At 48.9% G+C, this 27,471-nt stretch overlaps 3 protein-coding genes across 13 annotated transcripts in view; 2 read left to right on the top strand and 1 right to left on the bottom strand.

Moving 5' to 3' along the window:
• The window catches only part of DDB2 (damage specific DNA binding protein 2), a 43,703-nt gene extending 41,358 nt beyond the window's left edge, over positions 1-2,345 (top strand). For both annotated transcript variants that reach the window (XM_053560365.1, XM_053560364.1), the window contains 3 exons: positions 1,535-1,699; positions 1,844-1,889; positions 2,199-2,345. In XM_053560365.1, the coding sequence (XP_053416340.1) occupies positions 1,535-1,699; positions 1,844-1,889; positions 2,199-2,248 (261 nt within the window). In that variant the 3' untranslated portion in view covers positions 2,249-2,345. The remainder of the gene's footprint in view (positions 1-1,534; positions 1,700-1,843; positions 1,890-2,198) is intronic.
• A 797-nt stretch (positions 2,346-3,142) lies between these two features.
• Positions 3,143-10,153, bottom strand: ACP2 (acid phosphatase 2, lysosomal). Of its 3 annotated transcripts, none has more exons than XM_053560367.1 (11): positions 9,933-10,153; positions 9,335-9,430; positions 8,931-9,017; positions 7,710-7,862; positions 7,505-7,603; positions 7,336-7,425; positions 6,734-6,866; positions 5,890-5,972; positions 5,675-5,781; positions 5,380-5,555; positions 3,143-3,616 (listed from the first exon to the last, which is right to left on the bottom strand). In XM_053560367.1, the coding sequence occupies exons 1-11, from the start codon at positions 10,044-10,046 to the stop codon at positions 3,483-3,485; spliced, it is 1,272 nt and encodes a 423-aa protein (XP_053416342.1). In that variant the 5' UTR covers positions 10,047-10,153; the 3' UTR covers positions 3,143-3,482. The 3 variants fall into 3 exon arrangements, with proteins under 3 accessions (XP_053416342.1, XP_053416344.1, XP_053416343.1); XM_053560368.1 differs by having other exon boundaries at positions 3,478-3,616; positions 5,402-5,555; positions 9,933-10,108; XM_053560369.1 differs by lacking the exon at positions 9,933-10,153 and having other exon boundaries at positions 7,710-8,805; positions 9,335-9,386.
• A 33-nt stretch (positions 10,154-10,186) lies between these two features.
• Positions 10,187-27,242, top strand: NR1H3 (nuclear receptor subfamily 1 group H member 3). 8 transcript variants are annotated; one of them, XM_053560350.1, is made up of 11 exons: positions 18,268-18,417; positions 18,622-18,749; positions 19,860-19,939; positions 20,447-20,605; positions 20,958-21,269; positions 21,546-21,754; positions 21,861-22,040; positions 22,234-22,333; positions 26,393-26,506; positions 26,696-26,790; positions 26,981-27,242. In XM_053560350.1, the coding sequence occupies exons 3-11, from the start codon at positions 19,897-19,899 to the stop codon at positions 27,125-27,127; spliced, it is 1,359 nt and encodes a 452-aa protein (XP_053416325.1). In that variant the 5' UTR covers positions 18,268-18,417; positions 18,622-18,749; positions 19,860-19,896; the 3' UTR covers positions 27,128-27,242. The 8 variants fall into 8 exon arrangements, with proteins under 8 accessions (XP_053416328.1, XP_053416325.1, XP_053416326.1 ...); XM_053560353.1 differs by lacking the exons at positions 18,268-18,417; positions 18,622-18,749 and adding an exon at positions 10,187-10,247; XM_053560351.1 differs by lacking the exon at positions 18,622-18,749.
• The last annotated feature ends 229 nt before the right edge of the window (positions 27,243-27,471 follow it).

Below are 27,471 nucleotides of genomic sequence, written 5' to 3'. Positions count from 1 at the left end.
TACCTCAAATCAAATCCAGGCTCTTAATAAATAATATTAAGAATCTTGCCTTAGTTGGTGTTCCATCTGTCTTCATCTCCTACTCTGTATCTAGCTAGGTCACCCTGCGTCTTCCCATGTGAGATTTTTTTTTTTTTCTTTTTTTTTTGAGCCAGTCTCACTTTGTCACCCTCAGTAGAGTGCTGTGGCGTCACAGCTCACAGTAACCTCCAACTCTTGGACTTAGGGACTATAGGTGCCCACAACACCCTGCTATTTTTTGTTGCAGTTGCCACTGCTGTTTTAGCCGGTCGGGGTGGGCCAGGCTTGAACCCACCACCCTCAGTATTTGGGGCTGGTGCCACCCCCCACCCATGTGTGATTTATTTCTAAGCAATTGCATGTATGATTTCTTTCTTTCTTTCTTTTTTTTTTTTGAGACAGAGTCTCACTTGGTTACTCTTGGTAGAGTGCCATGGCATCTTAGCTCCCAGCAACCTCAGACTCTTGGGTTTAAGCGATTCTCTTGCCTCAGCCTCGCAGGTAGCTGGGACTACAGGTGCCCGCCACAACGCCCAACTATTTTTTAGAGACAGGATCTTGGTCTTGGTCAAGTTGGTCTTGAACTCATGAGCTCAGGCAGTCCACACGCCTCAGCCTCCCAAGTGCTAGGATTACGGGTGTGAGCCACTGTGCCGGCTACATGTACCATTTCTTCCTTCCTGCTAACCTTGTCTTTCCTCTTTGCAAACTTCCTTGACAAGTTTTGTTGGGAGAATCTCATCTAATTTTGTCATTCCAATAACTGCCAAATTTGTTTTCATTGGGGTTTTCTGGGGAACATGGGTAACCTCCCCTTTTTTAGCCACTAGAGATTTTATACCCAACTCTTAGTTATTCATGTTGGGGGAGGAAGGATAGTAGTAGGGTTCTTTTGAACTTATGTTCCACTTTGGTTTGGTTACTAGAGCCTTTTTGTTTGTTGTAAGGTTGCTGAACTCTGAGGTCAATGTCTGAGTCAGGCTGATGTTAAAACATTAATCCTGGTATGACTTCAGGAAATGCAAAGGAGAGAAAAAGCCTGAAGGTGTCCTAAGGGCTGGGGAGGCCAACTGGAGATTAAAAATTTGCAATGATAGGGCGGCGCCTGTGGCTCAGTCGGTGGGGCGCCGGCCCCATATACCGAGGGTGACGGGTTCAAACCCGGCCCCCGGCCAAACTGCAACCAAAAAATAGCCGGGCGTTGTGGCGGGCGCCTGTAGTCCCAGCTACTCTGGAGGCTGAGGCAAGTGAATCGCTTAAGCCCAGGAGTTAGAGGTTGCTGTAAGCTGTGTGAGGCCACGGCACTCTACCGAGGGCCATAAAGTGAGACTCTGTCTCTACAAAAAAAAAAAAAAAAATTTGCAATGATAGATGCACCCACAATTGAAAACCACTCTTGTAATTTCATATAGATCTCTGTTATTGTTAGGTTGGTAGTAGCAAAGAATACGTCTAGTTTCCCTCTTGATAGTGTTCTGTATTTACTCTCATAACCAGCCTATCCATCTTCTAGGCAACCTGGCATCCTCGGTATAACCTCATTGTTGTGGGCCGATACCCAGATCCTAATTTCAAAAGTTGTACCCCTTATGAATTAAGGACGATCGATGTGTTTGATGGAAACTCAGGGAAGATGATGTGCCAGCTCTATGACCCAGAATATTCTGGTATCAGCTCGGTGAGACCTGGGCCTTTAAATGATGGGAGGAAGCAGGGATTCAAACTACCTTATTGACCAAAAATAATCAGAAACTAGTCCTTGTCTGCCCTTCTCTGTCATTACCATTACCTCCTCCTCATGCTGATACTCTTGTCTCTGCAGCTCAATGAGTTCAATCCCATGGGGGACACACTGGCCTCTGCAATGGGTGAGTAGAAGCAGGATGTATCACACCAGCCAAGCCTGCCCCTGCTTCCAAGGTTTAGTGGAGGCTAACGTTAGCCTGTCCCGGCTGCATTCGCCCCAGGGCAATAGCCAGTAAAGATGATGACTGGGAGATGGTGGTCTCTTTAGCCTAGGCCCTCCATCCCTCTGGCTTTGTCTTTGTCATGGCAATACCTGGCTGCTGTTCAGTTTTCTAGTATTTCCTTACTAAATCCTGGGTACCCGGGGCAGCCCCAAGATCTCAGAGGCTGAAAATGGAAGGTGCAAGTCAGACTGGTCTCCCTTTTCCTAGGTTATCACATTCTTATTTGGAGCCAAAAGGAAGCTGGGACACAGAAATGAGAGACATTAAAGAAGGTATGGGCCAAACAAGGGCTTGGCATCCACAATGGGAATACATCCTGCAAGAAGAGGTGGCTATTTGTTAAAGGTTCAGAAGTACTCAAGTCTTAGGGTTGAAGCACGTGCACTGTGCCATGGGGTACTGTGGGACTGGGACACTGGCATGTTACTACTCTGGACTCAGCTCCAGAAACTTCTCCAGAGTTGGTGACCCAGCTGCCCCAAGGGTCCCTGCTGTATCTAGCCTCGATCCAAGCTGCTTTTCTCTTTTCTGATGTACAATAACAGAGTGATCAGGTAGTATGTTTTGATTTGTGCTCACTGTTGACATGGCCAATAAAACCTTATCCACTTGAGCTTCTGAGTGGATTTTCCAGCAGTGCCCTCAAGGGGGTCAGAGGGCTTTCTGCTCTGTGGGTCTTAGAAATGAAGAAGAGGCATAGAAACAGTGCTAAGAGTCCACAACTTTCATTCTCTGAGAGTTGCCTCAGCCTTATTCTGGGCCATAGTCAGAAACTGTGCCACTCACAACCTGCATTGACTTCAGGTCCCCAGAGACCCCATCCCCAACGAGAAGGAGAACATTTCATGATTCTATGTGACAATCCACTTCCCTCCCATCTCCCCCCACTCCTAAGTACAAATACCCTTTGTCCTGCTCAAGCTGAAGGGGTGACAGAAATGCTGGAAGCATTATGTCTACTCTAATGGTGACTTCAGCCAGACAAAGGGAAAGTCAGTTGGTTGGCTGTTGGGTGATCCAGTTCCTTGGTAGCCAGTGTTTGTACCCCTAGTGTTATGCAGTTTTTCCCACTAAAGTAAGCACTGAAAGGCAGGATTGGCTTCAGCTATTTGCCAAAAACTCCAGGCTAGAAGAGAAAGCAGGGCTTGATGGAAGAACAAGGTGGATCAAGCACCACTCCGTCAGTTTCTTTATCCCAGGTCCTGTAAACTGAATTTCTGTTTACATCTCAGGTGCTTAGGGAGCATAGAGAAGGCAAATCCTGTTTGGAGAAAGCCAGTGTCCAACACAGTACTTGGTAAACATCAGGTGTGTGAATGCTGAGTGACAGGTGCCATGGCCAAGCTGAGCCCCACTCACTCATCTGGCCAGGGTGATGAGAGGGAGGCCCAGCCTAGGGTCTCCTGTCCATGGCTGGGGAGCAGCAACAGTCAGGAGCAAGGGCCCAGCCCACCTCCCCTAGGAGGCAGAGGGAAGCGGGCTGAGTGGTTGTCAGGCATGGTCCTCCCCGTCTGCGACGTGGCGGTAGCCAGGAGGCTGGGCCTGCATCCGGAAGAGGACGGTGAGGAGCAGCACTATGAGAAGGAAGAGGATGGAGCCACACACAGCCAAGGCCACGATCACCTCTGGGCATGGGAGGAGGGGAAGAGAAAGGTCACATCAGCATTCATTCAGCAGATACCTGAGCATCTACCACATGCCAGGTACTGTTGTGACATGCAGGGCAGTCAGCCAAGCAAAATCTCTGTTCTCATGGAGTTTACACTCTAGGAGAGGAGATCTGATAAAGGAGCAAATGAGAGGAATAAACTTAGTGACAAATGCTATAAAGAAAAAAAGCAAGGTAGGTCAGTCAAAGAAGAAATCATGGAAGAAATGAGAATTTCAAGAGATCTAAAGTCAGTGAGTGAGACAGGAAAATCTGAGAGAAGAGTGTCGGGGCAGGGGACAGGAAGCAAATGCAAAAGATCCTGATGTGGGAGTAAGTTTGGCATGTACGAGAATCAGCAGGAAAGTCAGAATCACTAGAGCAGAGTAAGCAAGGGGCAAGTAGACCTGCAAGGCACCGTCAAGAACTTGGATCTTACTCCATATGTGTTCGGAAGCCATTGGAAGATTCTGATAATGATATAAATTGATCTATGTTTTAAAAATCTATTCTGCTGTGCTGAAAGACTGGTAGCATCAAGAATAGGATTAGAACATTAGGAAGCTTTTCAACAGTTCAGACTAGAGCTGATGGTAGATGGGACGAGGGAGACAGAAGCATCTGTATGAAAGGTTTGGGTGATAGGATCTGGCAGTGGACTGGACATTGAGATGTTCAAAACAACTTGAGGATTTTACAATGCCACTAGATGACTAATGTGGACTTTGCTACAATGGGGAAGCCTAGACGAGCAGATTTGGGGGAAGAGCATTTATTTATTTCTAGCATTTGGTTTTAGACCTAGCAGCTTTGAGATGTCTTATTTGACACTCATGTGTAGACTCAAGTCAGCAGCTGGATGTGAGTATGTAGCTCAGACAGGCCATGAATCTGCAAGTCATGACATAGGAATGGAACTTAGCACTAGCTCATGTGTGAAGACATGAGGTTGGACAAGATAACCTTGGGAATGTGTACAGATGGATAAAGAGCCAGGGGTGAGCCCTGGGCCAGTCACTGTTCAGCGTGGAGAGGAAGCCAGTAAGGAAGCTGTGTGCAAGTTATGAGAAAAACCAAAAGAAACCAAGAAAGTGTTTAAGGAAGGAGTGACCAATTGTGTAATGCTGCTAAAAGGTAAGAGAAGCTAAGAATTGGACCCTGGTTTTGGGAAGAGGAAGTCAAGTGGGTCACCTTGACAAGAGTGGCTTCAATGCAGTGGAAGGTGACAAGACTGCCTGATGTGAGTCTGGGAGGATGGGAAGCAAAGCAAGAGTCTAGACAACTTTTTGAAGGATTCCACACTGAAAGGGAACAGAGAAATAGTGCCAAGTGAGCAAAAATGTGGGTCTCAGGCCTTCATTAGGCTTTTGAGATGGGAATGATCCAGTAGAGAGGGAAGCTCTGAGGTATCAGGATTCCTTGCAGTGGTGAGAAGAGATGGGCCCAGTGTGTGAATGGAGAGGCTCCCCTAAGTAGTGACTTATACCAGCACAGAAGCTGGTAGAGCTGGTGGTAGGGGAATGAGCCACGTCTCTCCTGGTTGCTCTTATTTTTTCAGTGATATAAGAAGGGCATCACCTGAGGGTAAGGAGAGGAGAAAAGGTATAAAACGGTCTCAGTGTAGGAAAGGGAACTGCCAGGGAAATGCAGTATGGTGCTGGAAGCACAACTCTCAGATCTGTGGATGTGAACTGAAAGCTGGTCTGGGATGTGACTAGCATGGAGGCAGGAGGCAGCTACCTGTGTCTGCAGGCCCGCTCACCAGCTGGCACTCCTGCTGCCAATCCTTGGGAACAACAGGCTCTGTGAGGCGAAGGAAGTCCTGCAGTGGGCAGCGATGAGGGCAGCCAGGCAGGATCAGCGGCCAAGGGGCCTTCTCACTCTCGTTCCGAAAGTACATCTCCACTGAGAAATTCCTGAGGGTTGACAGGAAGCAAGATGGGAGCTGCTCAGCATGCGTGTAATTGAGTCCTTGGGCTACCCTCTGCTACCACCTGATGGCCCCTGTAGAGGACCAGCTGGCAGTTCCACTTACCCATTATCTTCCTGGTACAGTTCAAATATGTGGCAGGAGGCATAGGGGGCTTGTTCACCATTGTAGACATCCAGTGCCATTTGCAGAGCGACCAGGGTAGTGTCGTGCTGTAAGAGAGGTTCCCCATCAGCACTGCTCGCCTACACCCCCAGAAATCAAATAGGAAACCCAGCTCCTTGGTGGACACGAGCATGCTGGGGCGTATAGGAGCCTACCGCAGAGTAAACCAGCAGCTTAGGGAGTTGGGAGGTGGTTGCCATTAGGGTCAGGTTCTTCCGTATCTGAGCCAGCAGGACTCCTAAAGGAGAGAGGTCCCCAGTGTCAGTGGCTACAGTTACCACTGATCAGACCTATTTGTGCTTCTCTTGCTCTCTGCTAGTCCTGGGTCTGAATACCAACACAGGGAACACTTGGAGTTCACAGGGACCGTGTAGTATCCCTGTTTCCTAAGAACTCTCAAATTGTCAGAAGGAAGCAAGATAAAACTATCTATCTACATTTCAACACAGATACAGAAACCTGCTCATTCATAAGTAAGCTATGAGTCCCGCCCATGAATAACTTCAGTTTGGAAGAAATGTACACTTAAGATTGCTTCCAAACACACTTGAGGGTGGCTCCATGCCAGGGTAACTGCTCTATGCCGGCTCTGAAAACTGAGCTGTCTGAAAGGTTTAACAGCTGGCACACCCTTGGGTGCTCAAATGAGGAAACTGCCACTCGTGCTGCTCTCAGCCTTCTCCCTAAATAGCCCCCGGTAGCTCTCTGGAGGCAGCTATTTTTTTTGGAGAGGGAGGGTCTTCTGATGTGGGGGAAGCTTAAGAATGTGAATGGCAGAAAAGAACATACAAACCTGATAGTGGTCATATAGTGTCACATGGGCTAAGCATTGGGAGAAGTAGAAAGGCTTGGTGGCTAATGGGGTGATGGGGAAACCTGGGTTTGAAAAAGTGGAGAATGTTTCAGTAGAGAAGAAAGCTAGCGAGAAGCCCCTGATAGAAGATTTTTAATGGTGTAGGGTCCTGAGGAGGAGAGTGACGTGCTGTCCTTGTTACTCACCCCCCTGAAGCCGGGCCTTCTCCGCCTGCTCATAGATCCCGAAGAGGAAGCGGAAGCTGAAGTCCTTTAGCTGGCTCAGACGCTTCATGGTTTGGGGTGAGGCCCAGGGCGGCAGGAGCAGCCCATGTGTTTGCTGTGTATCGCAGCAGGCAGGTTAGCTCCCTGGACCTAGGCCAGAGCCTCTCCCGGGGTAGCTCTCTTCCCCAGTGGGAAGGTGCCTGTGTGTGTGATGGAGGGAGAGGAGAGGAAAGGAGAGGTGAGGAAGAGGGGCTGGGAAAATAGCATGGCAGACGGCACTGAGGCTGCAGGGCACAGGAAAGAAAGCTCAGACTAGAGAAGTGAGACTCAGCAGAAAGGACTCTGACACCATGAGAGCTCTGGGTGGAGAGGAGTAGGGACTGCTGACAATTAGTAAACCATTTCCCACTCTGAGGTTCTTTTTCACTTATTAGGGAAGTTCCTATGTTTCACAAGCAGCAGCTTGCCTGGACCTCCCCAGTGGGAATGATGGTGTCCAGGCACTGTGTTCTACTGTCCTGGTGACCTGGGCCTCCTGAGGGTGGAAAGAAGAGAGAGCACAGTGGACACCCTAGTGGGCTTACCTCACAGAAGAGTGTGTCATAGACGTTCCAGACAGTCTCCAGTGTCAGGTCTGTGAGCCCTGTCTCATTAGCCACCATGTCTAGAAATTGCTATGAAAAATGGATCAGAGGATCAGTCCTGCCCTGGGGGAAGGGCAGTCTGATGACCCCAACCTCAGCTCTCACTCACTGCATTCTGAGTGCTCTCGTTCTGATACTCTGGTGTCCACCGGGTCTCATTCTGCAGTTGCTCATAGCGGGGACATGGGCCCAACGGGAACTTCAGTAGCTGCAGACCGAAGCAGGGAAAGAAGCAGAGAGAAGGTCTGGTATCTGCAGATCCAAGGCCAGAGCTATCCCCTCACCACTTCCAGGGAAAGGCTGGCCAGTCTCACCCTGTCCTCAGTGATGGGCACAGTGTGCACAGGTATAGGCTGCCATGAGATGTTTGGGTTGAAACGCTGCATCCCGTTGGGAGGGAAGAGTCCAGCCAGGTTGGCCTCAGCACTCATGAGAGTACGGTCAAAGTCTGTACTTCGCACATAGACCTGCAGAGATGGCAACACAAGCCTTACTTGTTTGTGTGTGTTTGGGGAGGTGCTTTCTTTGGCCCCTCATTGGAGCCCAGGGGGAGAACCTGTTCTAAAAGGTTACCTAGCAAACTTGTAAACCCACCATGCATCTGGCCCTCCTAATCTCTTTGGTGTTCTCCGTCTCTCAAAGGCCCCAACACTCCACTGGGGTTGTCACCATTCCAAACTGCTTTGGGAATGGCACTAGCTCACATGCCCCTTCCTCTCAGCCAAAGTGCGCAGTCAGCAAGGCTTTCTGGTCTGTCTGCCAGATTTTATAATAAAGCCTATCTCCCTATTTAGACCAAGGTTCTTGAGAGCAGACACTGCCCCCCAGTCACTCCTCAACCCCCCTTTTCAAATTGGCTTAGGACTACGGAGAAAACATAAACAGTAGAGATAGTCACTTGTGAAAAGGGAGGAGGAAAGTGGGAAAGGACAAGTTCATGACAGAGATGGGCCTCAAGGGAACAATAACATCTAGGGACTCTTGAGACAGTTGTGAGTGAGAGTGGTAACCAGAGGAACAGCTATCCCCATCCCTGGGGTGCAGAGAGGACTTCAAGGATCCAGTACACTTGCCAGTCTTCCCTGATGTGCCCTATTTACATATTGTATTCCCTGCTACTCTTTATCTGGGCCCTGTTTGGTTTAATCATCTGACATCCTCACTACATTCTAAGCTCTGTGATGAAAGAGATCACCTCTGGGTGGTGCAAAGTGTGCAAAGTGCTAGCACAGGTTTGGCCCTTAACAGGTACTCAGTAAATGTCTCAAATGGAAAGCCTGTTATTTCAAAAAGTATAAACCACTTCCTTAAGTCTGAGTTTGGATGCTTGATCAGTTTTGCCTCTTCCCAGCCAAGCAGGGGCAACTCAGCTTCCAGGCTATGTTCCAGACAGCTCTTATATGTCTTGTCCTGTAGGTGTAACCAGAAATGCAGGAGGGAGGCCAAAGGCCCCAGCCCCACCCTTAGGCTCCCTGAAGACAGAAGACGAGGACAGCACACCCCATTACCGTTATCTCTTAAGCTGCCAGCCTTACCTCTTGCCGGTGGTAAGAGGTGTTTAGAAAGCCACGGTAGCGCTGTCGCAGAGCCTGGCCCAGCTCCCAGTGCTGTAGCATCCCCTCCTGTGGGCACACACAAGGGTTAACAAGGTCTGGAGAGAAGAAATGACTCACGTGCCTCATGGGGTTTAGGCACTGTTGCTTTCCAGGTTTATCCATGGCTGGTGTAGGAGTGGGTTAATCTGATCCTAGAAGTCACTCTTTTATTAAGCGGCCACTTGTGCACGGCACTGTCCTGGCACAGCGTAAGGTTATGAAATCTGATCAAAGTCAGCTCCCATGTGGGAAATAGCAGCTTAGTGGAGCCCAAGTTCTCTAGCCTGCTCTAGAGGGCACCTATTTTATAGCTCACATGGAGGGAAGACTGGCTTCTGACCCACCTTGGTTAGTTGACCAAACCCCTGGGGCCAGTCTTCTTCCTGATAGGGATCCTTGGGATATGTCTTCACTGGTGAACGGTCTCCATGTCGATACAGCTGAAGAAAGAAAATGGTTTGTCTATACCTCAGAAGGATCTCCTTGAGGAAGACACAGCGCCTACCTTTTGTCCCATGTTAGGGAAGGAAGCCTACTCACTGCAAAAGACCCCAGTTCAGGAGTCAGTAACTACTTCCAAGCTCCTGAGATTCTAACTTGGCTAAGCAATGCCACTGGAGGAAGGGAAAAGAGACATGAAAGCAATGTATGTATGCGGTGGGGAAAATCGGGAGAAAAAGATCAGCCAACGCTTCTTTAGGGATGAGTCTCTTAACCATTCAATTTCAGACTCACTCCAACTTACCCCCGATATAGAAGACTTACTTGGACACTTTGCTCCTCCCAAAAATCCAGAGTTCCAGATCAGTAGTGAACCTAGCCCCCCAACTCCAAGGCCAGTCCGCTTCTCTGCTAGCTCCTCCTCGAGACCTTGGACACCCACCAGCAGGCCTTTACACTTCTATCTCCAGCAAACTCCTTGGTGACCCCGTCTCCCCTTACCAAGGTTACAAAGCGCAGACTCCGGGCCTGGGTGGGTGGCATCACCATCAGGTTCACGCCAAGAAGGAGCTGGAGAAATGCTGCCCGGCTGCAGCTGGACCGCCTGCCCGCCATCGCCGTTGTCTATGCAGCAAAAGGGATGGAACTCGTTCGGTGCTACCTGCCGCAGCCAGCCGGACGCAGCGGTGAGACACACGCCGGAAATGCTCTCGCCGCCATCTTGCTTAGGAATGGGCCGGGGTTGTAGAAGAAAGCAATTATCTACCAGAAAACTAATGTAGGAGGTTCGCAATCTGGCCACGGCAGAGGAGCATGGTAATATAGCGCGACTTCGCGCGGCAGACAGGGCTTGAAGACCTCAACTTGGTAAAGAGGGCCATGAGTTCGGGATTGCGTCGGCCCGGGAAGACCCTGTACCAAGGTGGCGCTTGCATTGGGCTGGACCATAGCGGGGAGAGCGAGCGCCTCCACGGTTCGGGGTGCTGCCAGGCGTGACCAAGCCAAGGTGGATGCACAATACCGGCGAGGGATGGGAAATAGGGCGCTCCTCTCCACGCGCCTGTCTTTGGCTAGAGCCCTAGCCCTGCTCCTGCTCCCTGGGATAGGTCTTGTTTGCGGGTGCAGGGCACAGCATGTAAACTGTTGGACTTTGGACTCCCTGTGTCCTTGGACTTTGGATTCCCTGTGTCCTTGAGGTTGCCTCCAGTCTAGCCTACTTTTCATGCATCGAACAGAGTTTCCCCTTCTAGTCCTTTCCCTATTATCCCTCCGATCCCCTTCCAAGGTTTAGTTCGTTACGAGTCCTGCCTCTTCCCAAAGGAGTTGGGTTGCCCAGGATGTTCAGACTTTACAAACCCATTGAATCTGCAGGGAAGGAGTTTCAGACCAGAGGGGAGATGTTATGGGGCAAGGGGGCAATCATATTATGAAGTGGGAGTAAGTAGAGTTTCCGCAGAATCAGAAGCCCCTTTGGCATTATCTATTAAGATTTAGATGCAGCCAGTTTGGCCTCAGGACTTTGTAACTCTGAGCTTGGAGTTACACACAGTTGCAGAAGGTTATATTATAGGCTCTGTGGATGCTTAGATTCATATCTGCCCACTAGAAACAAATCACCTCAGATCTTGGGGAAACAGAATTGATCACAACTGTCTCTTGATTTTCCCCCTAGGACTCCAGATTCATTAATTATATGTACCTCAGGATCTAAACTGCTTCCAGAGTTGTCATGGAGGAGAGCAAGGAGTGAACAGAATAAGAATTGAAGGCTGGGTAGCCAAATAGTTAAAATAATTCCTTTTTTTTTCTTTTTTTTTAAGAGATGGGGAACTAGGCTTGGCACCTGTAGCTCAGCGGCTAGGGTGCCAGCCAAATACACCAAAGCTGGGAGGTTTGAATCCAGCCAGGGCTTGTGGACCAACAGTGACAACTGCAACCAAAAAATAACTGGGTGTTGTGGCGGGTGCCTATAGTCCCAGCTACTTGGGAGGCTGAGGCAAGAGAATCACTTGAACCCAAGAGTTGGAGGTTGCTGTGAGGTGTGACACCACGGCACTCTATGGCCACATAGTGAGACTCTTGTCTCAAAAAAAAAAAAAAAGACAGAGATGGGGATCTTGTTCTATTGTTCAGCCCGAAGTGCAGTGGCATGATTATAGCCCACTATAGCTCACAGCTCACAGCAACCTCAAACTCTTTGGCCTAAGTTATTCTCCTGGGCTCAAGTGTTCCTCCAATCTTAGACTAGATCACTAATATTACAGGCATGAATCACAGTGTCTAGTAGCGTTCTTTTTTTTTTTTTTTTGGTAGAGACAGAGTCTCACTGTACCGCCCTCGGGTAGAGTGCCGTGGCGTCACATGGCTCACAGCAACCTTGGGATTACACAATTCTCTTGCCTCAGCCTCCCAAGCAGCTGGGAATACAGGCGCCCGCCACAACACCCAGCTATTATTTTTTTTGTTGTTGCAGTTTGGCAGGGGCTGGGTTTGAACCCACCACCCTCGGCATATGGGGCCGGTGCCCTACTCACTGAGCCACAGGCGCCGCCCATCGAGTAGCGTTCTTAACCTTAGTCACAAACCCCCTTATGAATCAGATGAAAATACTGCCCCCCTCCTCCAGAAAGATGTCTACACACACAGGCATAATCCTAAGAAGTTCACAAAACCATTTATAGGTTTCATAAATCAGCATCTCTGAATCCCTGATCTAACTTAGTCCTCTTACTTACAGATTAGAAAACTATACAAAACGTCCAGAAAGAGGAAGTGACTTGACCAAGCTCACACAGTTTAGGAGAATGGATTAAAACCCAAGTTTTGTGCTTCCCAGTTAAATAATATTTACAATGGGCTGATTCTTGTAGGCTACTTAAATTGCATTACTGAATTATAGTTGGTGGCCACAGAATACCTTTACGAAAGAAATTTCCATCACAGGACTTTGCACCTTAGTAGGACTGAATGGAGCATGGCTAGTTGGCAAAATACTGTGTATTAGTGTTTTTTTTTTAATTATTTATTTATTTATTTTGAGACAGAGTCTCACTTTATCACCCTCTGTAGAGTGCGTAACATCACAGCTTACAGCAACCTCCAGCTCTTGGGCTTAGGCGATTCTCTTGCCTCAGCTTCCTGAGTAGCTGGGACTACAGGCGCCCACCACAATGCCCTGCTATTTTTTGGGGGGGGGTTGGGGCTGGGTTTGAACCTGCCAACTCTGGTATATGGGGCTGGCACCCTACTCCTTTGAGCCACAGGTGCTGCCCAGTGCCTGGTATTTTTTTGTTGCAGTTTGGCTGGGGCCAGGTTCGAACCCACCACCCTCAGTATATGAGGCTGACTCCCTACCCACTGAGCCACAGGCACCACCCATATTAGTGGTTATTTATTTATTTTTTGAGCCAGTCTCACTCTGTCGCCCTTGTTAGAGTGCTGTCGTGTCACAGCTCGCAGCAACCTCAAACTCCTGGGCTCAAGATTCTCTTGTCTCAGCCTCTCAAGTCGCTGGGACTACAGGCGCCAGCCACAGTACCTGGCTATTTTTTTTTTTTGAGATGGAGTCTCAACCATGTCACCCTCAGTAGAATGCCATGGCGTCACAGCTCACAGCAACCTCAAACTCTTGGGCTTAATTGATTCTCTTGCCTCAGCTTCTATTTTTATTTTTTATTTTATTTTATTTTATTTTATTTTATTTTTGAGACAAAAGTCTCACTAGTTGCCCTCGGTAGAGTGCTATGGTGTCACAGCTCACAGCAACCTCAAACTCTTTGGCCCAAATTATTCTCTTGCCTCAGCCTCCCAAGTAACTGGGACTACAGGCACCTGCCACAACACCCGGCTATTTTTTAGATGTAGATGTTATTGTTGTTCAGCAGGCCCAGGCTGGGTTTGAACCCACCAGCTCCTGTGTATGTAGCCGGTGCCCTACCTGCTGAGCTATCAGGTACTGAGCTGGTTTGTTTGTTTGCTTGTCTGGCCGTGAGCTCAGGCAATCTGTCTCCTCAGCCTCCCAGAGTGCTAGGATTATAGGCGTGAGCCATTGCCCCCAGCCTGTTCTTGTTTTTAGTGTTTTGTTTTAATATGCCACTTACTCTCCTTACAAAGTAGCCAGACAATTTTGCTTTCAGGTTAGCAATCTTTGGCTTACCCAATTTTAGCAAGTAAAATCCTTCAAATTCAATTTTTGCTTTTCTTCCCACACTTGTTCAAGTATGTTTGTATCTTTTGTGCCTGCAAGTATCCCATGTAACAGGGATTAATGAAGCAGATACTATTTTAATTGTTATTTTATTTTATTTTTTTGAGACAGGGTCTTGCTGTTTCCTAGGCCAGAGTGCAGTGGAGTACAGTGGTGTCATTATAGCTTACTGCAACTTCAAACTCCTAAGCTCAAGTTGTCCTCTTGCCTCAGCCTCGCAAGTTGCTGGGACTGTAGCTGTCCATCACAACACCCAGCTAATTGTTTTACTTTTTATAGTAAAACACTATTGCCTAGACTGGTCTCAAATTTGTGGCCTCAAGTGATCCTCTTGCCTTGGCCTTCCAAAGTGCTGGAATTACAGGTGTGAGCTACCATGCCTGGCTTATTATTTCAATTTTTATAATAAGCAAATCTAGAAAAGGGGGGGATTACACATCACGAGTAGATGGTAAGGCCTAGAGCTCTGTTCTAGTTTTTTGACCCTCCCTTCCCCAACTTCTGCATATTTTCTACCAGAAGATTCTGTAATTCTCATACCTTAGTTCCTAATACTTTGATGCCAAAAAAAATCAAAATAAAAAGACATATGGTTAGATAGATGGACACATGGGCCTACCCCAGATCATATAAGTCAGAATCTCTTTTTTTTTTTTTTGTAGAGACAGAGTCTCACTTTATGGCCCTCGGTAGAGTGCCGTGGCCTCACACAGCTCACAGCAACCTCCAACTCCTGGGCTTCAGCGATTCTCTTGCCTCAGCCTCCCAAGTAGCTGGGACTACAGGCACCCGCCACAACGCCCGGCTATTTTTTGGTTGCAGTTTGGCAGGGGCCGGGTTTGAACCCGTCACCCTCGGTATATGGGGCCGGCGCCCTACCGACTGAGCCACAGGCGCCACCCAAGTCAGAATCTCTTAAGGTTAGGCCAGTTTGGGAGCCACTACTCTATCCTGTGTTAGCAGAACAAACCTAAATCCTGAACTAACCATTTTTCCCATCTGAGGAAGCAGTTTTGTGTAATGAAGTGAGTTGTTTTTTGTGTGATTTTTCCTTTTTCCTTTTTTTTTCTTTTAGTTGGAGCTTTTGAATCAGCTTTACCTATATTCAGATTTGACATTTGCTCCTTGCTAATAACTATCTCCTATGGCTTATTGTGAGAATAAATGAAATAATACAAGTAAAGATAAATGTATGGAATAGGGCCTAAATAAATGTTCCTTTCTTCTCTCCTTCTATCTTCTACATTATGTTTGAACTCCTTTTTTTTTTTTAATTTTTTTTATTGTTGCAGTTTGGCCAGGGTTGGGTTTGAACTCACCACCCCCAGTATATGGGGCCAGCACCCCACTCTGCAGCCACAGGCACTACCCTATGTTTGAACTCCTAAGTCTTGGAAGCAGGAACTCCAGGATTGTTCCCTATCTGTGATTGGGAGGTTGGGCAGAAGTTACTTGAGGAGATACGCAATGGTCTGCAAGATGATCCTCACACTTTCTACCCTTCCAGAATGATAAAGGAGGGAGTAAGAAGCAGTTGCCACAGTCTGTCCCTGTAGATCCTGCCTTATAGCTGTAACACCACCCAGCCTGGAGCACTTTTGGTAAATAGGTAAATGCTCCTATTTCTGCTTCAGGGTTTGCTTTGCAAGAAGCAGCCTCTGGAAGTTCTGGGAGTCAGAAATGTGACTTGGTAAAGCCTCGAGTGTGTTTCCAAGGATGTTGCCTACTGTAGGAGCCAAGGAAACACAGGAGAGGCCCAGAGGACTAGGAGCCTTTGGATTTAACACCTCCTGTGGGCAGATGGGACTGTGCCATGGAGGTGGCACTGTTGAAGTGGTACATGTGTTTCCAACTACTTGTCCTGGCTTAACAGTTGGTCTCTGGAAACACTGTGGAAATACCAACCTGGAAGGCCAATACCAGGTTTTGGACTTCTCCCGTTTGCTTTTCTCTTTCCCTCTTCATGGGGTGAGGATCAAAGTGCTCTTGAACTCCCTGTAACCTGATGGAGTAGCTCTGGTAGTGCAGTACTGGTAATGCAGCCTCCTCTACATGAGACAGGCTGAGGCTGACTCCCTGGCTTGGGGAGGTTGGTGCCCTGACCTGCATTTTCAGCAGTTGGCTTCAGCCTGGGTTAGAGGGTTCCATGCGGGGCTTGTGTGTGGTCCTGTGTCCTTTGAAGCCACCTATGAGGAGACTAGGGTGTTAGGAGAGGGAGTTGAGGACCAGAAGTAGATAAGGGAGGCTTTTCCTAGCTCCCAGAAGATAGATCACCAGGCTTCAGACCAGTATTATACCTCAAGTTCCTTGAAACCAGGTGTCTCAGGGACATTTTCTGACTATGCTGCCATTCAGGAGCTTCAGAAGATGGGGTTAGGGCTGGAAGAGGAATCTGGACTAGTTATGTGGGTGCTGGGACAGAACAGTTCCAGTGGTTCTGGAGTCCCCCATTTTTACTTTCTCAGACCAGCTGAGGCCTTGTGAAAATCAGAGAAGGAACACAAGGAATGAAGAGCCATGTGCTCGTGACTCAGAGATGCCCAGACCAGGGTGGGGGCTTAGTGAGGGGATGGCCTTGTGATGAGGGGGAACAAGAGCAAAAGCTGGAGGCAGAAGTTTGAGATGGGAGTGTCAGAGGGGTTTTTCTTAAATGTGAAAATTAATACATGGGCAGATTTTGCAACACCACCCAGCCTGCTGTCTTCTCAAATCTGCTCCCCAGCCCCTGCCTGTTCCCCTCCTCACTCTGTGCTTCCTCCCCTGCTTCACCTTTCCCTGTCCTTTCTCATCCTGTTCCTTCTGTCCCACCCCAGGCCCCATGTCCACTCTTTCCCTCTTTCCTCTTTTCTCTCCCTGGTGCCCTGTTCATCTCTGTCTCAGTCCCTCTGGCTGCCTGCCCTGGCCCCTGTTCTATGCTTTAATGTGGGGCCCATGGGAACTGGAGTTAACAGCAAAACAGGAAGAGCCCATGAGCAGGAAATTGGGAATGGGGCAGGGGGTGAGCGACCAGCAGTAACCTTAGCTCCTTGCCGTCTACATCTGAACTTCAGCATCTGCAGAACTCTCAGCCTTTTCATTGCAGCCCACCAGCCCTGGCTTCTTTTATCTCAGCCCTTCACTGGCCCATCAAACCCATGAGGCAACAAGACACGATTGCCCTGCACTCCGAAACAGCTCAAAAAGCACAGACTAGAGTGAGGACATTTGGAATCTGATCCCAGCTTGTCCACTAACTGTGTAGTCTTGGAAGAGGCCCTCACATGAGCTTCATCGCTCTCTGTCAAATGGGGCTCTCGTTACTTACTCTTCCTCCATCTTGTGTCTGCTCTGAGAACCAGAAAAGATAGGTGTTTATACCATATATGGAAACAAGCACAAGGTTAATGTATGGATTCGAGGTGATGGGAAAACTCACAGCTGAAGTAAGTGGAGAGGTTGTGATAACTGCTGCATTTCTTGAACACTGTTCCACACTGTGCTGTGATCTATTATTTCATTCTCACAACCTTATGTGACAAAACTTAATCACTATCCCTACGTTAAAGATAGGGAAACAAAGGTTCAGAGTCATCAAGTAACTTGCTCAATCAAAATCACACAGGTAGGCTCGGTGCCTGTGGCTCAAGCGACTAAGGCGCCAGCCACATACACCTGAGCTGGCAGGTTCGAATCCAGCCCAGGCCCACCAAACAACAATGACGGCTGCAACCAAAAAATAGCTGGGCATTGTGGTAGGTGCCTGTAGTCTCAGCTACTTTGGAGGTGGAGGCAGGAGAACCACCTGAGTCCAGGAGTTGGAGGTTGCTGTGAGCTGTGATGTCACGGCACTCTACCCAGGGCGACAGCTTGAGGCTCCGTCTCAAAAAAAAAAAAAAAAAATATCACGCAGATAATAAAAGACAGAGCCAGGAATTGAACACAAATTCTGGGCCCTGAGCTCAAACACTAATTCACCATGCTGAATTGAAATTGACTACAACTAGCAAGTATAGTATGGAAGAGGATCAGATTTTTCTTATTTACTCATTTAATAAACAGGAACCCAAGACCTACTCTGTTACCTCCTCTATGCCAGCCCCTGTTCCCAGGGTTATTTGGGACATAAAATCAATAAAACTTGGTGTCTGCCTTCAGGGATAGAATTCATGTCCCAGACAGCAGGGCAGGAAGACTATGGCTATAGTCTCAGTAGATGCTGGATAGAGGCTGCCATTACTTCAGATGGGACTGTCCCTAGATGAGGCAACCTGCATACCTTCCCAGGTCCATTCTGGGATGGCACCTGGGCTACTGGCCACCTGCCACCCCACACCTATCCCAGGCCTGCCATTGTTCACAGCTGACTTCCTACCAGCCCTTCTCTCCTAGCCTCATCTCTCTGTGGCCCCTGCAGGGTACCCACATACAGAGATTCCCTGCAAGGCCCAGCACCTGCCTCTTTCCACCCCTGGAGTTCCACCAGCTTGGCTCAGATTTAGAGCTAGTGGGGAGAGCTTCTTGGCCCCTTCCCAGAGGCAATGGAGGAGGAGGGAGGCTGGGAAGGCAGGCTGGGGCTTGGTGTTGCAATTCCGGGCTGTGCTGGGACCTTTGCTCTGTGAGGTGTCCATGGAGGGGAGGGAACGCTGACTCTGGAGGCTGCTGGGATTGGGGTGGGGGTGCCTGGGAGGCAGTCCTTCTGTAAGAATAGCTAAGAGCCGCTGGGGTGAGGAGAGGAAGTGGGGAGACCTGGAATTGTGCCGGTCTGCAAGGAACTGTGACTGTCTTAGTTGGGGGTAGAAGGTAGGGGTGGCGCTGGGCTGAGGGGGTGGCTGGCTGGGGAGGAGTCAGCCTGGTGGGGAAGCTGCCCTGTGGGCGGGGGCTGAGGAGGCGAGGGCTCCAGTCGGCTGGGCTCCGGGTCGCCAGGCAGGAAGGAGAGGTGGCCCGACCCCTTGGCAGTCCCTCCCCTCAGCCTTTCCCTACACTGCTACTTCCCTGGGGCTCCAGGTCCCTCTTGTGCTCAGCTCCACCTCACCGCGCTTAGACTTCTGGACAAGGAACTGCACCATTCTGTTCTCCCAGCAAGGGGGCTCCAGAGACTGCCCAGCCAGGAAGTCTGGTGGCCTGGGGATTCGGTGGGTCTGCTTCTTAGCAGCAGCCTGGTCTCTGTGTATAGTCTGAGTTGGGGTGGAGGGATCTTTGAAAGGGGTCTCCAGTAAGAAGTAGGGGTGGGTGGGTGATAGCGATGGAAGCCTAGGACAGGGATGGGGCTCTATTTAGAATAACTCCAGGGGTTCTGGGGGAAGAAGGTCCTGTATATGAAGTGGGAAGACTTTTAGAGGCGAGAAGTTTCTGCTGGGACCTTGGAAAGTGGCAGGAGTGAGTTTCTCTAATAAGCAGCATGTTTCAGTGGGTGGAGGGAGCCTCAATTCTATCTCTTGATCTTGCCCAATTTGGCTGTCATTGCTGGAGCGAGGGGGAAGGGGCCTCAACAGAAGGAAGGCAGATGTACCCAAACATTTCCTATGGCCTAGAGGGGGAATTTGGGGAGAAGGCAGGCATGGTGTCTGGGAGCTCAGACTCTGGAGTCAAGGTGGCCAGGCTTGGAGTCTTGGCTCTGCCACTGCCTAACTGTGTAACTATAGGCAATTTAGTTAACCTCTTTGAACCTCAGTTTGCTCATCTCTAAAATGGGTTTAAGACTAGTCTTAATAGCTGGGCGTTGTGGTGGGCGCCTGTAGTCCCAGCTACTTGGGAGACTGAGGCAAGAGAATCGCTTCAGCCCAGGAGTTGGAGGTTGCTGTGAGCTGTGTGATGCCATGGCACTCTACCGAGGGCGATAGTGAGACTCTGTCTCTACAAAAAAAAAAAAAAAAAAAGACTAGTCCTGAGCCAAGCATGGTATCACTTGCTGGTAGTCCCAGCTGCTCCTAGGCTGATACAGGAAGATTGCTTGAGCTCAGGAGTTAAAGGCTATTAAGAGTGTGTGAGTGTGCCTGTGAATAGCCACTGCATTCTAGCTCCAGCCTGGGCAACATAGCAAGACCACTATCTCACAGAAAAAATAGTCTTGATTTAATAGTGATGGGGAAAGCATATAGAACCTTAGTATAGACTAATAGTATATGGCAAGTAAGTTGACTGATGTTATTAGTATGAATAAAAGACAGGATCGGGAGGAAAAGGGAGCTGAGGTCAGGAAGGAGCCCAATTCCAGAAGAGAGTAACCTGGGTCATTCCTGCAGGACAGTGCCTTGGTAATGTCCAGGACTCCAGGAAGAGATGTCCTTGTGGCTGGAGGCCCCGGTGCCTGATGTTTCTCCTGGTAAGTGTCTCCATTCCAGCCTTCTCCCCTGAGCCCAGATCTTAGGCTTCTCTCCTCCCTTACCTCCCTCATTACCTGCATTCTGCTCTCCTACAGAGAGCAGTACAGAGCTCATTCTTAGCCTTGCCTGCCTCCTGCCCAGATCACCTCTGTCCTGGTTCTGTTGCTGGCCCAATCCTCCCCAATCTGGGCTTGCTGCTGGGGAGAGTTGGCATGCCTGGTGCTTACCCAGCTCAGGCTTTAAAGAGTTCTGTCTGATCAGAAATGGATGCATGCAAGTCCCCCAAGGAGACAGAGGTTAACATCTTCATTTAAGGTCTTGAGATACAAGGGATTGTAAGTGACTAGTCCTAGAGCCCACACAAACCCTGGGCTCTCAAAGCCTGAGCTGAGGCTTTGCTGCCCTCTAAGGGTGAGGCTGAGTTTGCAGTTCTCCAGCGAGGATGTTGTGGAAACAGGTCTGAGATGGAGCCTGAGACCCCTTTGTGCTGTTCTTTTGGGTCTCAGACTCTGCAGTGGAGCTGTGGGAGCCAGATGCACAAGATGTGAGCAGCAACTGCATCCTCAGAGGGGAAGCCAGGATGCCCCAATCTATTGGGATGGGGCTGGAGGCAGCAGAACCCAAAACTCTGCTCCCCAGGGCAGAGCCCTCTTCAGAATCCACAGGTGAGGAGCTTCTGGATTTGGAGGAGATAGGAGCTCCCCGGATCTGGGAGGGGTTCCTTATAATATCATGGTGGAGTCCAAAGGGTTTGGAGTTAATTAGGCTTGAGTGATCTGAGTGTGAATTTTGTCTCTACCTTATATCTTTCTAAGCCTCAATTTCCTTATTTGTGAAATGGAAATAGTAATATGGTTGTTATAAGGATCAGTCCATATAAAGGGATCATACAGTATGCAGGGCATAATTGCAGTTGGTGAATGAGGGTTTATAATAGAGAGACTAGATTGTATCATGAAGGGAATGCAGGGTAGTGGCTGGGTGGGGGAGAACATTAAGGGCCTTCCCTGTTTCCAGAGCTCCGTCCACAAAAGCGAAAAAAGGGGCCAGCGCCTAAAATGCTGGGGAATGAGCTGTGCAGTGTGTGTGGGGACAAGGCCTCCGGCTTTCATTACAACGTGCTGAGCTGTGAGGGTTGCAAGGGCTTCTTCCGCCGCAGTGTCATCAAGGGAGCACGCTACGTCTGCCACAGCGGTGGCCACTGCCCCATGGACACCTACATGCGCCGAAAGTGCCAGGAGTGTCGACTTCGCAAATGCCGCCAGGCTGGCATGCGGGAGGAGTGTGAGTGTCCAGGACTGGAGTGGAGGGAGAGACTGAGTGAAAGAGGTGGGTCAGGGTGTGAGGGCATTGGGTGCCTGAGCCTGGGGGGTAGAGAGGATCCCTTGAGGCCAGGAGTTGGAGGCTGCAATGAGCCATCATTGTGCCACTGCTCTCCAGCCTGGGTAACAGAGTGTGACTCTGTCTCTAAGAAAAAAAAAGATCTTTTCCTTGCCTTTATCCAGCATTCTCTGCTTTTCTGGAGCCCCAGACCACCCCTCTATGCCCCATCCTTGCTTCCTGTCTCCCTTCTTCTTCCTTCCTTACACCTGTCCCCGTCCTTAGGTGTCTTATCAGAAGAACAGATCCGCCTGAAGAAACTGAAGCGGCAAGAGGAGGAACTGACTCAGGCCACGTCCCTGCCCCTGAGGGCTTCCTCACCTCCCCAGGTCCTGCCGCAGCTCAGCCCAGAGCAATTGGACATGATTGAGAAGCTGGTTGCTGCCCAACAACAGTGTAACAGGCGCTCATTTTCTGACCAGCTTCGAGTTACGGTACTTGACAGATCTGGGAAGAGGTGGCTGCACCCAGAGCACCAGTGGGCTTCTTGACATCTGACTCAAAGTGGTTTGCCTTTTCCCTCCTTGCCTTCCTGGGTAGCCTTGGCCCATGGCACCAGATCCCCAGAGCCGGGAGGCCCGTCAGCAGCGTTTTGCCCACTTCACGGAGCTGGCCATCATCTCTGTACAGGAGATCGTTGACTTTGCCAAACAGCTGCCTGGCTTCCTGCAGCTCAGCCGGGAGGACCAGATTGCCCTGCTGAAGACCTCTGCAATTGAGGTGGCTAGAAAAGGGCAAGGGATAAAGGGAGAACCAGATTGGGGTTATCTGTGGGAGGGGCCTCCATACATCCCATTGGGAGAGCCAAATCCACTGGGAAGTGGGGATGAGGAGACTCGATCTTCCCTCAAAGGGGCTATGTAGCGAGACCAGCCCTCCTAGATTGTGTTTGAGATCTGCTACTTGTATGCAGGTGATGCTTCTGGAGACATCTCGGAGGTACAACCCTGGGAGTGAGAGTATCACCTTCCTCAAGGATTTCAGTTATAACAGGGAAGACTTTGCCAAAGCAGGTGGGAACTGAGATCACAAAGGGATTGGGTTGGATGGTCAAGTGATTCTGGTCATGGGCCTATAGTGACTACAGAGCCATAGGTCCGAGTTTTAGGTGGCTAGAAAAGGAAGGCTCCTCTTGTTATTTTTATTTTTATTTTTTTTGAGACAGAGCATCACCCTCAGTAAAGAGCCATGGCATCACAGCTCACAGCAACCTCAAACTCTTGGGCTTAAGCAATGGTCTTACCTCAGCCTCCCAAGTAGCTGGGACTACAGGCATCTGTCACAATGCCTGGCTATTTTTTTGTTATTGCAGTTGTCATTGTTGTTTTAGCTGGCCTGGGTTGGGTTCAAACCCGCCAGCCTGGGTGTATATGGCTGGCACTGTAACCACTGTGCTGCAGGCACTGAGCCTCTTCTTGTTTTTTTTTTTTTTTTTTTTTTTAGAGACAGAGTTTCACTTTGTCCCCCTCTGTAGAGTGCTGTGGTGTCACAGCTCATAGCATCCTCCAACTCTTGGCGATTCTCTTGCCTCAGCCTCCCGAGTAGCTGGGACTACAGGCGCCTGCCACAACGCCCAGCTATTTTTTTGTTGCAATTTGGCCGGGGCTGAGTTTGAACCCGCCACCTTTGGTATATGGGGCTGGTGCCCTACTCACTGAGCCAGAGGTGCCACCCCTCTTCTTGTTTTTTGAAGTCAGAAAATTAGAATGCTGATGGACCTTTGTCCTGTGTTGCTTTAGGCCAGTGGTTTTCACACTGTTTCCAAGGAATCTGAGGGGTTTCTGGAAGTGTCACTTTGGAGAAGAAACAAGGAAGCATAGGAATTGTCCTTCATCCTTATTTTAGCCAAACAAGAAGCTTCATTTAAATCTGCATTATATATTATGCTTCTGCATAACATTTTGCTTAAAAGATTTTACAGCTAGAAGAAGAAATTTTGAAAACCACTGCAAAAGCTTTTTAGTAGTCAAAAAATGAACAAATTCTTCTCAGATGTGCTCTTTAGGGATCTTGGAGGCTGATTTTCCTTACTCTATTTCTTTTTATTTATTTATTTTTTTTGTAGAGACAAAAAAAAGGGCTGTACCGCCCTTGGGTAGAGTGCCGTGGCATCACACGGCTCACAGCAACCTCTAACTCTTGGGCTTACGCAATTCTCTTGCCTCAGCCTCCGGAGTAGCTGGGACTACAGGCGCCCGCAACAACGCCCAGCTATTTTTTTGTTGCAGTTTGGCCAGGGCTGGGTTTGAACCCGCCACCCTCGGCATATGGGGCCAGCACCCTACTCACTGAGCCACAGGCGCCGCCCTTCCTTACTCTATTTCAATTGCTCTTTCTAATGAACTGGCAAACTGGAGCTGAAACATGGCAAACGAGAGGGGCAGTTGTAAGCTAAGAATGAATGCATCTATCCTTATCCTATATCGGGAGTATCTGCTCCAAGATACTCCCGATATAGGAGTATCTATACACATTGCTGTTCCCGATACTCCCGATATAGGAGTATCTATACACATTGCTGCTCTCTATCTGATGCTTGCCTGGGGGCTAAGCACACAGCCCCCTCATATTCAGTTGTTGGTAATGTTTGTGTTCCAGGAGCAGGGCTGGGAAAAGATGGGAGGCTGAGAGTTTGAAAGTAACTGGAACTGAGCCTGCATAGGAGACCTTGTAGCTTGACAGCTGAATGGGTCTGTAAAATATAGTTGATGCTGTGCCTCCATTCTCAGGGATGGTAGATCTGTTTCCAGGCCAGAGTCCATAAAGCCTTCCTTGGTTTCAGGCCAGCTCATGTATCTCTTATCCCAACACAGGCCACTCAGTGAGCTTTCTAGAAAGCTTTCTAGCTTTCTTAACATAGGACATGATAAGGCTGTGTTTGTACCTCTTGCCTTCTGTAGTGCCTAGGATGCTGCCCGCATATATAGGCACCTAATCAGGGCAATCTGATGACTGTCCAGGTTTAAAGCCTAGCCCCAGGCTGGGCACAGTGGCTCACATCTCTAATCCTAGCAGTCTGGGAGCCTAAGGTGGTGGATTGCTTAGGAGTTTAAGACCAGCCTGAGCAAGAACAAGGCCCCATCTCTAAAAATAGCCAGGTGTCATGGTAGGTACCTGTAGTCCCAGCTACTTGGGAGGGGGGCAAGAGGAACGCTTGAGCCCAAGAGACTGAGGTTGCTGTCAGCTATGATATGCTGGCACTCTACCCAGGATGAGAGAGTGAAGCTTTCTCAAAAAAAAAAAAAGCCCAGGCCCACTTCTCTTCCAACCTACCCTTCCCCTAAATTGTTATTATCCCAGACCTTCTCAACCATGGCCTCCTTTTTCTTTGGAACATCTTCCTTTCTGAATCCTTCCCAGTTCTAAGGTCTCTGTGTTCCTTCAGCACTCATGAACTTGTGCTGTCTGAATCTGTACCTATTTATAGATTTATTTACATAAGCAGTTTTGATGTCATAATGTTTGTCTTTCTCATTTCATCAGTGAGGACTTGAGGAGAAGGGACAGGGGCTCTATTCGGTGAGGTCTTCTTCCCCCACTACATCCACTACCATTTGCTGCATATGATGGCTGTCTAATGACACGGACTGAGCATGTTTGAGGCATTCATTCAGTAAGCATTAGCAGACCCTCCAGGGGCATAACCCAATTCCAGAACGTCCTCTGTACCCCTCTATAAAGGGTCTGTTTGGCACACTTTAAGGTTCAAAACCTCACCAAGAAATGCTTTATAAAATAGGCCTTGCCTGTTAAATGGACCAACACACAACTCTTGATAAACATCAGGGTGAAAGTACAGGAAGTGACTAATCAAGAAGCCTCAAATGGAAAAGTATAGTGGATGGTTGCCAAAAGAAGTCTGACAAAGCCTAGGGAACATGTCGGGTGCAGACATTTTGACAACGTGTATGGGAGAAGCTCTCTCTGGGTGTCATGACTTTAGGTAATGGTTTGACCTTAAGAAGAAGACTGGTTCCATAAAAAATTTTTTATTATTTATTTAACATGTGGTAATTACCATGTATGCTATATATTATTCTAAGGACTTTATGAAGTAGGTACTACTATTATCTCTATTTTATAGCTGGGAAAACCAAGGCCCAGAGAGGTTAAATATCTCACTCAGTGTCACAAAGCCTAGTAAATGATAGAGCCAGGACTCAAACTTGGGCAGACTGGTGGCAGAGTTTATATCCTCTAGCATGCTGCTGTATTCCCTATATTCCCTCTAGGATGTCATACGTGAAAGGTATGTCTAATATTCAAATAAGTAAGGCCAATTGCCAATGAAAGTCTTCTTTATAAACAAAAATAAGAATTGTCTTTATTCTAGAAATGTGCCTCAAGAATTCTAATAAAATTGGCCAGGTGCAATGGCTGCTGCCTGTAATCCCAGCACTTTGGGAGGATCATTTGAGGTCAGAATTTCAAGACCATCCTAGGTAACATAGTAAGACCCCATCTCTACAAAAAACCTAAAATTTAACTGGACATGGTGTGGTGGTATGCACCTGTAGTCTGAGGTCTTGGGATGCTGCATCGGGAGAATTGCTGGAGCTCAGGAGTTTGATGCTGCAGTGAGCTATGACTGTGCCACTGCACTGCAGCCTGGGTGACAGAGTGAGACCCTGTCTCCAAATAAAATAAAATAAAATGAAAAAGAACAACAGATTTATTTTATTTAGCATGGTCTACATGCCAAGTGTTCTGCATGCTAAGTGTTCTGCATGCTTTATCACGGAACCATCACAACACTTTTTTTTTTTTTTTTTTTTGTAGAGACAGGGTCTCACTTTATGGCCCTTGGTAGAGTGCCGTGGCCTCACACAGCTCACAGCAACCTCCAACTCCTGGGCTTAAGCGATTCTCTTGCCTCAGCCTCCCGAGTAGCTGGGACATCACAACACTCTTATGAATAGATTCAGATACTATCCTCATTCTTGCCAAGGTTACATGGCAGAGTCCTGACGGGTCTTATTAAGTTTCATGTATTTCCCTAAGTTGAGTTGGATGAGGGAAGGAAGTTTCTGGTGTTCCTGCCACATGCCTCAGCCCTCCTTCTTCCTCCCCAGGGCTGCAGGTGGAATTCATCAACCCCATCTTTGAGTTTTCCAGAGCCATGAATGAGCTGCAACTCAATGACGCTGAGTTTGCTTTGCTCATTGCCATCAGCATCTTCTCTGCAGGTGTGGAGGAGGGGCAAGAGGAAAGCAAGCAAGGACTTGCACTACAGGGTGGGAGGGCTCTTGCTGTGTTATTTTGGGATAGGAGAGGTTGGGTGGGGCATGTCCCACGCAACCTCTTGGGTTGTTATTTGGGGTATGGAACTAAGACCCTGGCAAGACCTGCTCCTCAACTCTATTGGTGACCTACAGACCGGCCCAACGTGCAGGACCAGCTCCAGGTAGAGAGGCTGCAACACACATACGTGGAGGCCTTGCATGCTTACGTCTCCATCCACCACCCTCATGTGAGTCTCCCCATGGTGTCCACGCTCCTCCTCCAACAGGCCCATTCCCTGACACACCTACTTTCCCTTCAAGAATCCCTCTCTGACTACATCATGCATAGATGAGATTCTCCATCCTTCCCACAACTTCCCTACCATGTCCTTCCCTGGGGAGAGGCAAAGGCTGCACTTGTCCTTCTCCTTTCCCCAGGACCAACTGATGTTCCCACGGATGCTAATGAAACTGGTGAGCCTCCGGACCCTGAGCAGCGTCCACTCGGAGCAAGTGTTTGCACTTCGCCTGCAGGACAAAAAGCTCCCCCCTCTGCTCTCTGAGATCTGGGATGTGAACGAATGACTGTTCTGCCCCCATTTCTTCTGTCTCCCAGAGGTGGAGCTGACTGAGAAGGGCAAACATTCCTGGGAGCTGGGCAAGAAGATCCTCACTTGGCATTAAAGGAGAGTCAAAGGGTTCGAAGTTTTGTAGCTGCGGGGCAGTGAGGAGCGTGCTAACGCTGTGCTCCCTCTGAAGACTGTCCTGACCCCACCAAACCCGTGAGCCTGGGGGCCACTTTACACAGGCTTCTCCACTGCCCTGCCCATCCTGCCTCTACCACTTCCTGTTTTCCCCTTAAGGCCCCAAGAGAAATTCTCCACTGTCACTCTGTGGCTTGGCCATAAATGCCTCGGGGCTGCCTCACT

Source organism: Nycticebus coucang, chromosome 14, assembly GCF_027406575.1.
Source record: "Nycticebus coucang isolate mNycCou1 chromosome 14, mNycCou1.pri, whole genome shotgun sequence".
Lineage (NCBI taxonomy): Eukaryota > Metazoa > Chordata > Mammalia > Primates > Lorisidae > Nycticebus > Nycticebus coucang.
This window is presented reverse-complemented; position numbering and strand designations above follow the sequence as displayed.

Coding starts and splice junctions, on each gene's coding strand:
- ACP2 (XM_053560367.1), bottom strand. CDS start 10,046: ATGGCGGGCAGGCGGTCCAGCTGCAGCCGGGCAGCATTTCTCCAGCTC. Junction 9,018..9,334: donor GGTTTGGTCAACTAACCAAG/GTGGGTCAGAAG, acceptor GTGTGCCCACAG/GAGGGGATGCTACAGCACTG. Junction 5,782..5,889: donor AGCTGCTGGTTTACTCTGCG/GTAGGCTCCTAT, acceptor CCTCTCTTACAG/CACGACACTACCCTGGTCGC.
- NR1H3 (XM_053560353.1), top strand. CDS start 19,897: ATGTCCTTGTGGCTGGAGGCCCCGGTGCCTGATGTTTCTCCTG. Junction 20,606..20,957: donor GCCCTCTTCAGAATCCACAG/GTGAGGAGCTTC, acceptor CCCTGTTTCCAG/AGCTCCGTCCACAAAAGCGA. Junction 26,791..26,980: donor TCTCCATCCACCACCCTCAT/GTGAGTCTCCCC, acceptor TCCTTTCCCCAG/GACCAACTGATGTTCCCACG.